At 32.1% G+C, this 10839-nt stretch overlaps 2 protein-coding genes across 2 annotated transcripts in view; one reads left to right on the plus strand and one right to left on the minus strand.

The window, feature by feature from the left end:
- The window catches only part of LOC101239050 (uncharacterized), a 46368-nt gene extending 42174 nt beyond the window's left edge, over nucleotides 1–4194 (minus strand). The window contains exon 1 of the mRNA XM_065795688.1: nucleotides 1747–4194. Coding sequence (XP_065651760.1) covers nucleotides 1747–4021 — 2275 coding nt within the window. The 5' untranslated portion in view covers nucleotides 4022–4194. The remainder of the gene's footprint in view (nucleotides 1–1746) is intronic.
- Nucleotides 4195–9663: 5469 nt separating this feature from the next.
- The window catches only part of LOC136079625 (uncharacterized), a 22150-nt gene continuing 20974 nt past the window's right edge, over nucleotides 9664–10839 (plus strand). The window contains exon 1 of the mRNA XM_065795690.1: nucleotides 9664–9990. Within this exon, the coding sequence (XP_065651762.1) occupies nucleotides 9801–9990 (190 nt within the window). The 5' untranslated portion in view covers nucleotides 9664–9800. The remainder of the gene's footprint in view (nucleotides 9991–10839) is intronic.

Below are 10839 nucleotides of genomic sequence, written 5' to 3' on the forward strand. Positions count from 1 at the left end.
GGTGGTGATGGTTTGATAGACCCTAGTATCAAAAATGGCTTGTTTTTGTAAATATTTTTATCTTTAATAAAATACAATATAAAGATGTATTATACAAGAATTTACGTTTACAAGTGGTGTTTGAATTGACTTATGAAAGGGGCGTCCGCCCCCCTACCTTTCCCTTAACCTTAAAAAAAAAAGATAAAATAACACTACTGTTTCCTAAAGTCCCATAACATAGTTTTTTTGTGTATAAAATATGTTCTATAAATTATTAAAAGACAACCACCAAATATAGAAGGTGAATTTAAAACTTATGGTAAATGTATTGATGTTTTAACACACCTTAATATCAAAAAAAATTTTAAATTATGAAATTGGTAATTTATAGTACAACAACATAGAAGTAAAAAACATATCTTACTATCTAATGATTTCATTTCAAAATTTTAATAAATAGGAAACAATATTAAAAATCTCATGAAAATTTTATTCAATCTAAATCAAATATAAAAAATGTTTAATTACCCCCTTTGTCTCCCACGACCATTTCGGGCGCTAAAATTAGGTACCAAAAGTACGAAAAAAAATAGACACCCTGCTACAAGAAACTTTTCAATAAAATTTGGTAGGTGCACAGATAAATAAAAAACTTAAAATAAAAAATAGTATAGAAAAAAAAAAAGAGCATATCTTTGACATTAATTTCATGCCCAAAGTCCGACAAACTCAATAACAAAGCCATCTAGTAAATTAGTAAACCTAAATAATTAGTAAATCTATGTTGATATCAATTTCTAAAAGGTTTGATATCAAATTGTAGATATCAAATTTGTTGATATCAAATTGTAAAATTTCCAGCCACAATTGGTTTACTATATCCAGTCAGACTTTTTTTCAAAGTTGCCGTTTTTCAGGATCTATAGACTGTTTAAGACTGTTTAAAGGCTTTCGGGGTAAGTTGGCAAAATTTTCACGGGGTAAGTTTTCTCATAGCATTAAATATGGAAAAAAAAATTTTTATAAAAGTAATTTTTTTATTTTAATTTTTAACAATATTGAAAAAATTTATTCTTACAAAAAAATTACAAAAAAAATTTTTTTAGAATTTTTTTCACAGATAAAAAGTGGGCTACTGTTTTGGCTGTTATATGGACTAATATTTAGTACCAGCTAAAAGTAATATTTTGGGATAAAATTGTTTCCAAAATTATTAGTAAAAAAATTTCTATTAATTTTGCACCTAATAGTACATTAATAACTAAATATTTTTTTTGAGGGCCCGAAAAGACCCTAAGAATTTATTTTTTTGTAAACAAATGCAAATTTTATAAGTTACCCCAAATTCATACTCTTTAAGATTACACTTTAATATTTTCAAAAAAATGTACTGTTAGGGCTACAGAGCTCATAAAGTAAAAACCGAGCCAACTAGCCCCTGTCTTCCCTATATATAAATATATATATATATATATATATATATATATATATATATATATATATATATATATATATATATATATATATATATATATATTATTTAAGGTGTGTGCAGTAACAGTTTTAAACAGATGTTTAAACATCGATTTCTAATTGATTTCTTCATATAAAGCGTGTTTTCTATTGAGTTATTTTGATAAACAGTATATCTTATCAGATTAAATGGCAAAAGATTAGTACCGTTACTATATCCTAATTGATTTTCTGAAATTAGCTAACTAAAACAATAAATAAATTAAATTATAATCAACTTTCTACTTATACCTTTCCCGTATTTAAGAAGATGGCTTATAGTAAAGGTATCTTGTTGAACATTTTCCTTGTAAGGCGTTTCTAAGGCATCTTCAAAAACACGTTGTATTGTAGAAGTTGGAAAAGGTGTTTCAATATGTGGTAAATGAATGAATTGTTGCATTGAATAGTGTTTTTGACTTGGATGTTTGATTGAAACAACATGTGCATGAATCATCCCTTCACTAATTTTATTTAAGTCGTCAAATGTACGAAACTTTGTTGGGTCTAATAGATGTATATTTTGCCCTAAAAATGCGGGATCCGTTTTTATTGCACTTGGAGCGTTTGGATTAGAACTCTCTAAATGTTTTTCACTAAACAGTGTTTTAATAGACTCTATTGGGTTTATGCCATTAGATGGTACAAATGTTTCTCCAAAATGCACAAAATTATTTTGCGAAAACTGAGTCGGATTTAATTTTTGGTCATCTAGATACTGTTTATTTGGATCAAAACTTGATAGTTTAGTCAGTTCATCGTCTGACATTGGATGATTAAATTGACCTTTTGAAAGCATTTCCAAGAGCTGATCAGTTGGAGTTATACTATGTATGTCTGAGCTGTCTTTTGAAGGCACAAAGATTTTAGTTGGAGGCTCAAAATTCTGAATTTTTTGATCTTCTTCTTGATTATCAAGTATGTTATGATTTTCTAGCAACGGATCCATTTCTTGTTTTTGCTCCATTTTAGAGAATAACTTTTCATTAACAGACGGAGGAGCTTCTAAAGAAAAAGGGTCAGATTGTGGATGAATAAAAGCGTTTAAAGAACTCAACTGCGAAAGCGTTGGTGAAAATATAGTCTTTAAATGAATTCCGGGTTGTTCTTCATGTGTTTTGTCAACAGTTTCTTTATGTTTTTCAGAATTTTGAAATTTTAATGATGAGTTTATAACTTCTTGATCTGCTTTTTCAACAATATTTGCAAAATCACCTGTTGCTGCTGGCTCATTCTTATCATCAGCGTCTACTCTTTTTTTCCCAATCACTTTTGCTTGCTTATTATGTAATAAATTAATTTTTTCTGTATTCCCTTCAATCTTTGAGGTACCGTTGTTTTCTGGCAAAACTAAATAAGAGTAGCCTGGTTTTTCCTGAAAACCCTGCATTTTCATATTTTGAAAATTGTTAAGCAAGTTCGGTTCCTTAGTAAATATTTGACCATCAAATGTTGGTATTTTATAAGTAAGTAAAGAATCTTGATTAGTGCTTTTTTGCTTTTTAAACTCATCGTAATCAACTTGATCTAAATCAAATTCGGTCATGTTTTTGGAAAACTCGTCGCGGAGCGCTGCATCTTTAGCAATGTCTTCAAAAATCTTTTGCTTTATTGAATTATCAATTTGCGCTTTGAATGCTTCTTTTTTTATTACATTATCAAATGATGCTGCTGATTCATCAACTAACGGATTTTTATTTTTATTACCACTGTTGCCAACAGATATATAATTTCCACGCATTTGATTTGCTTTAATAAGTTGAGTTGATTCCATAAAAGGTGTGCTAAGTCCTTCTAACATAACATCGCGAGTTGGTTCGCTATTTATAAGAGATGGTTTTTTGGAAGTTGCGTATTGAAGGTAGTTTTCCTCTTTAGGGTTTTCATAGTTATCTGCTTCTGTATACGAATTAACTGCTGTACTAAGTTTGTACTTTTGATTTACGTCACTAAAGCCAGCATCCTTTTCAGAAACATAACCGTTGCTTTCATCATCTGGTTCTTCGTTGTCGTACTCGTCATTTTCATCATCAAGCTGAGAATCTTGAGCCGACGGAGAGTCGTCCAACTGAGTTTCGTCTACGATAAACATCTCCATTCTTTTCGAACTTTTTTGGTACTTTTTCAAATTGTTTGTTGTGCCTATTCTATTCTTTTTATTTTTAATATGGCTTCTTTTATTTATTTTTCTTATTGGTTTTGATTTTTTGTGTTTTAGTGTGTTTTTAACATTTGAAAATTGTTTTTTTGTAAAAATTAAACTTAATTTGTCATCTATGTTGTTTAACTTTAAATACCCAGGGTACTTAAATTGAACTGAATTAGTAAATACATTTTCTTTTAGCACCCGTGGAAAATGAAGCAACGGTTCATTTAAAAAGTTCTTGGGTGAAAATGAATTATTTTCTTTACTTGAGTTTTTTTCTCTGGTGCTTGGACTATGCTTTAATGTATAAGACATTTTCGCATATTCAAAGTTTGTTCCGAAAATACCCATAATCAGTAATATTGGTAATAGTGCAAACATTATGAAGAGAATCCTCTAGCCAAAGTCGTTTATTTCCACCATTTAAATATATTTACATAATTATCAAATCTTCTTATGTTAATAAAGATATAAATTCATTAAACGTGAATTAATAAATAAAACTTTCTTAGAAACTGTTTTGTGGTTGTTGGTTGTCAAGTTCAACGAAGTGGAACGTTTACCTGTTACAGAGAACAAAATATATACGCGCATGCGCATTACATTATGAGTTTTATACATTATGAGTTATTATGGAAATAGATTGAGTGCTACATTTTGTTTTCGAAAAATTTAAAAGTAAATTTGATTTTTTAAAGTCCAGACCACGTTTACATAAATAATTTTTTAAATACGAATATTTTCAACAAATACATTATAAACTCTAAAAAGTTTGTTTAACCAGTGTTATATCTTCATTTAACACCAATTTGTGTAGATGGTAGAAATAAAGCAAGGGTAATTTATAACCAGGATCCACTGACATTTTTGTAATTATATAAAAATATTTATAAAGTCATTTATAAATTAATTTTCTTATAATTATTTATAAATTCATCTGAATTTACAAGTAATAAATTAGTTTAAATTTAAGTTAAGTTTTCTTTCCCTAGTGTTTGAAAACTTCCTAATTTATAATACTCAAACTACCCAGATAATGCAACCTATGAAAAACACTTTCTAAATTCTTATCGCTGTTAAAAGTTTTTAAGTGACTTTTTTCATAAGAATGAGGCAAAACCAACAACTTGAAATAGTTGATTTATGAGATTTGTTTATTTTGATTTATGGGATTTGTTTATTTAGTTGATTTATGGGATGTTGTCAGATCAGGTTATCCTGCTACTGGTAACAAGTAACCTAGTACAATCTGCTTCATGTCCTGCTGCCTTGTAGGATACGCCTTTTTAGGCAAAGGCTAGGAGATGCCAACTCCAACTTAAAACACCCCCTGCCTTGGGGCTCTTGGTTGAGTAAAGGCTAGAGATGGTGTCTCGATAAAAATACTTATCTTGGGCAGATGTTAAATGCACCCAGCAACTGTCTTGTAGAAGGCCTCCTAGGCAAAGACTTAAGGGGTAAACAGATTCTATTTGCCTCGCACCCCTTCTTCATCTATTAGGCTGGCGCAGATGTATTTTTAATACATTGTTTCCAGTTTAGGATGTTGAATGCTGGATCTTCTTGACTCAATGCATGGGTTTGCTTGTGTCACTGTTTTTATGACTAGGCAACTCATTCTATTATCTCCTTATGAGGGTACAGCTCTAAAACTCAGTTTTATGGTTCTGAGGCCGGCTGGTAGTCAGGTTTCCCGAACTCTGTGGTAGCTCTCAGAGAGGCTGATTCCATCAACAGCTGAAAAATATCAAAGTATTAACAGTGCCATGTTGCGCATGGATGGTGTCCCTGTTTGTACTTTTGGTGTGCATTGCGGAGGCCACATTTGGAGCCCTTTGTTACGGCTTAGGGTTTATTAGTAGTAATGAGGCAATTGCTAGGGCTATTAAACGGTGTTCTGAGTACTATCTATGCTTTGAGTCAAGTTCTTCAATCTAATTTAAAAATGAATAAAGTACCAAAAACTATAAAACACAAAAAACCATCATCATCACCAAGTTCTCTAAACCTATCATTCACTAATATTCGTGGTCTTCGAAGTAACTTTTCTTCTGTTGAGTCTTATCTCTTGCAAAGTTCACCAGACCTACTTGCTCTTTGTGAGGCTAATTTGAGTTCGGCTGTCTCATCTTGTGATCTTAGTGTTGATGGTTATCTTCCTCTGATTCGTAAGGACTCCAATAGTCACATGCTTGGCCTGGGCATTTACATTCGTAAGAATTCACCTGTTTGTCGTGAAACTAGGTTTGAATCCACAGACTATTCTTTCATGTGCTTTCGTTTAGCACCACTTCACTCTATTGCCTTTCTCTTTGTTCTATATCGATCTCCTTCATCTCAAAAATGTACTCTTTTTGATGTTATTTCTGATCATATTGACCAAGCCCTCTCTCTTTATCCATCAGCTAATATAGTTGTTGTCGGTGACTTTAATGCTCACCACTCTGAATGGCTTGGCTCTAGTGTCAGTGACTCTGCAGGCATTAAAGCCTACAACTTTTGCCTTTCTCAATCCCTAACTCAAATAGTCAACTTTCCAACTCGCTTTCCTGACAACCCTAATCATTTACCTTCTCTACTCGACTTATGTCTTGTTTCTGGTCCTAGTCAGTGCTCAGTTTCTCCACATTCACCCTTAGGTGCTTCTGATCACAGTTTGATCTCTTTAAAACTAATATTTCATTCTTCTTCATCACCTGAATACCCCTACTATTGAACCTCTTACAACTACAGTAAAGCTGACTGGGATTCTTTCCGTGATTTTCTTTGTGATGGCCCTTGGGTAGAAATCTTTCAACTTCCTGTCGACAAATGTGCTTCTTATATAACTTCGTGGATTCAGGCTGGCATGGAATCTTTTATTCCCTCTCGACGATTCCAGGTCAAGCCTCACTCTCCTCCATGGTTTTCCTCACACTGTGCTGCTGCGATTGCCAATCGAAACCGTTACTTCCATATTTATCAGCAAAACAATTCTCCAGAAAACAGACGTCTGTTTATTACTGCTAGAAACAACTGTAAAAAGGTTTTGTCTAACGCCAAAACCCGCTATTCTCAGGTCATGAAATCTCGTATCTCATCTCAAAAGTTAGGCTCTCGTGACTTCTGGAGAATCTTTAATAATATCAATAATAAGGGCAAATCTATAATTCCACCTCTCTTGTATGGTTCAGACTTTGTCACCTCACCTAAAGACAAAGCCGAACTGTTTGCTAAAAACTTTTCATCAATATCATCTCTTGATTCCACTAATTGCGTTCTACCTGATATTGCCAACAAACAGGTTGATTCATTGCTTGACATTCATATCACTTCAGCATCTGTATCTAAAGTGATTTCCTGTCTAGACTCTTCTACAGCTTGTGGCCCAGACAACATACCTGTTATTGTCTTGCAGAAGTGTTCTCCAGAGCTGTCGTCTATACTCTCAAAACTATTCAACAAGTGCTTATCAGAGTCTTGTTTTCCAGCCTGCTGGAAAGCCGCATCTGTTATCCCTATCTTCAAAAAGTCTGGGGAGCGATCTGATTCGTCTAACTACCGTCCCATAAGTCTTCTTTCTATCATAAGCAAGGTTTTTGAATCTTTAATTAACAAACACTTAATTTCTCATCTTGAATCTAATAACTTACTTTCTGACCATCAATATGGATTTCGATCTTCTCGTTCTACAGCTGATTTGCTAACAGTAATAACTGACAGGTTTTATCGTGCATTAGATGAAGGTGGAGAGGTTAAGGCCATCGCTCCTGACATTTCAAAAGCGTTTGATAAAGTTTGGCATGCTGGTCTTCTCCATAAGCTTTCTTCTTATGGTGTATCCGGCAACATCTTTAAGATCATTGAATCCTTCCTTTCCAATCGTAGCATAAAAGTTGTTCTCGATGGACAACACTCTTCTTCTTATTCTGTAACTTCAGGGGTTCCTCAAGATTCTATCCTTGGCCCTATACTCTTTTTAATTTACATTAACGATCTTCCAGATATTCTCACATCTAAGGTGACATTGTTTGCTGATGATACTACCATTTATTCTTGTCGTGATAAGAAACCAACACCCTCTGATTGCCTGGAGGGGGCATTTGAGCTTGAAAAGGATCTCACTTCTGCTACAGCATGGGGCTCACAGTGGCTGGTGAACTTTAATTCAGATAAAACTCAATTTTTTTCAGCCAATCGTTATCGCAATAATTTAGATCTTCCTATATTTATGAACGGTGATGTAATCGATGAGTCACCTACTCTTCATCTTCTAGGATTAACTCTTACTTCCAATCTTTCTTGGAAACCATATATCAAATCGGTTGCAAAATTAGCATCTGCTAAGGTTGCATCTCTTTATCGAGCTCGCCACTTTCTTACTCTGGATTCTATTCTCTACCTCTATAAATCTCAAATCCGGCCTTGTATGGAATACTGTTGCCATATCTGGGGCGGATCTTCTAATGATGCTCTTTCTCTTTTAGACAAGGTGCAAAAACGCATTGTAAACATAGTTGGACCTGCTCTTGCAGCCAACCTTCAACCATTATCACATCGTCGTAATGTTGCTTCTCTTTCTCTTTTCTACAAATACTATAATGGGCACTGCTCGAAAGAGCTAACGTCTCTTGTGCCATCTACTAAAATTCATTCTCGTGTTACTCGTCATTCAATTAAGTGTCATCCTTTTTCTGTGACTGTTCCTAAGTGCTCCAAAAACGCTTATTCGTCTAGTTTTTTTCCTCGAACATCAGCTCTTTGAAGTTTCATAAAACGTTGAATTTTTAATTTTTCAAAGTTTTCGACATTTTCATGTTGCAATATCATGGAGTTAAAAAAGTTGTTTGAAATGAGAGGAAGTGCTGAATTTTTATGAACGAATGTAATATCAATTTTTATACATTAAAGAAAAAAATAGAATTTTTAAAATTCCTGCTACAAACTTTTTCCCGTTACCTAAAACTACCCCATGGCGTTTAATGACGCAAAGTCTGTATTTTTGAGCACCAAGTCTCTGGGTAATTTAGTCTTATATTAAAATGTTTTTAGTTTTTAAGAAAAAACATCTGGTTTGGTCACTGCCAATACAGTTGAACTTATTTAAAACTCAGTATTAGTCCAAAAACCTTCTTTCAAAACCTCACCTGCTTTGAAAACATTAAGATTTATTCTAACTTTAAGAAGCAAAATATGAATGTACCAATGAGCTATTGACGTATAGTATTTACCTAAATACCAAATATTATAATAAGTTTTTATTGATGGGTCCATCGTTACGAAAACGTAGAATAACATTGTAGCAAGATTTTAAACGAATGTGAAGCCAGCAGATTTGTCTCTAGAGGAGAACATAAGGGATCGTCTAACCAATTAGTCGGCAAATTTAAACCTGAAGTCGCATGCTTAGACCTTTAGGCGGCATTCGACAAATGTTAGTTGACGAGAACCTTTTCTTATTTATTTTTTATTTTACTTATTTATTTATTATTTTTTTTTTTTGAAGTCGTTAGTCGCAAAACTCCCCAACTCTCCTGGAAATTTAAATATGACTTAAAAACCTCATAAAACACGTGTTAAGTTCGAGTAAAGCTGCCCGTGATTTGTTAACAGTGTTTTAATTCCAAAAGTGAAACTAGATGTGCCGGCTGGAAAACTCGTGTTAAAAAATCATCTACAATAATAATTTACTTTAGAACATATAAAAGAGTAAAATGTATATGTTAAGTGAAATATATAAATATAAATGTTCCTATATAATAAAGAGTAAATTTAAAAAAACCTAATGCTCCTTTTATTTGCTTTTTTTAATTTATAAATTTTTGTTTTTTAGGTGCCCCAGGGTGATTTTGTCTTGTCTCAAAACACCGCGGAGGCTTGTTTCTTAAGCAAGCTCTCTAACCTCTACGCCATGAATGCTTTTGACAAAGAGCATATCGGAATAGTATTTACATTTTTTCTCATTTTGTTCAATATTTTAGAAATTTTGGAAGGAGATTAACTTGTAAATCCCATCTTTACTTACGCTATTTTTTGCAATAATACTTAAATATTAAACAAATATTTTCTCGTAAAACAATTAAACGTGTATCAAAACAGTTTCTTTAAATTGGAAGAAGTGTGTTATCAAACGAAACAAATAAAGAGTAGTGAAAAACGAAAGCTATTCATCCTTGTAGTAATGAGTGTGTTAAAGGTTTTAGTTTTTGGGCTAACTATCATTGGTTTTGGTTTAGCTGTATACTCTACATTCGGGAACTATTGGGTAAAAACTCCAGCAAATAATGGATATGCAGGATTATGGCAAAATTGTACTACAAACAAAAATGACCCAAAAAATATTTCGTGTTGGGATACTGACAACAAGTCAAGTAAAAATTTCTATTTAATTACTAATTTAATCTAAATTAATTAATATTACACTATTTATCTATAAGTGTTATACTGTTATCTATAGTTTTATACTATTTATCTATATGTCTAATATTTTTTTAAATTCATTTTGAGAAATAAATGAAAACAAGAACAATACTCTCCAACAATATTGTTTTGATGTAATGCAGACTAGAAAAAAAATACAAATAACGAAACGAATATACAATCTACAAGTACATTTCATATTACATTTTTTTATGTAAAAATCAGTACTGGATTAAGTCTTAGCTCTAAGAAAAATTTTGATTAGTGACTAATCAAATTTTTCCTTAGTGTTATCAAAATGTTTTTTACTTAACCCGGCAGTGATTGTGTTATTGTTAATCCAAAATTGCATTATACACATGACATTTAGTAGCATTTATATAGCGCAAAAAATTTGGGCTAATCAAAAATACACACAAAAAAACTACGTGATAACTTTGCGTACATTAATTTCTGTAATGCAAACTTTCTGCACTCGGAAGTGTAAGTTTCAATACACAGAAGTATATAATGTGCCAGTGTACTCATTGTTGACACATAAAATTTGACAGATATAGATTTTTTAATAAAAGGTTTATAAAGTTCATGGGCTCATGAGTTAATTCATAAAGTTTTTGATTTGGGTTGTCTTTATATATTTTTGCATTATTGTACACAGTAGCAAGTATCCAACAAATTTCTGTTAAATTTTTATCATAGATCGGTTGTTTTGTTTTTTTAAGAAAGTTATAAATGAGTTAAACACGAATAAATAGTTATTCATAGTATTCTCTACTATGAATAATCACTAAATTTTAAGT

Source organism: Hydra vulgaris, chromosome 04 (genome assembly GCF_038396675.1).
Source record: "Hydra vulgaris chromosome 04, alternate assembly HydraT2T_AEP".
In the NCBI taxonomy this organism is placed as follows: domain Eukaryota; kingdom Metazoa; phylum Cnidaria; class Hydrozoa; order Anthoathecata; family Hydridae; genus Hydra; species Hydra vulgaris.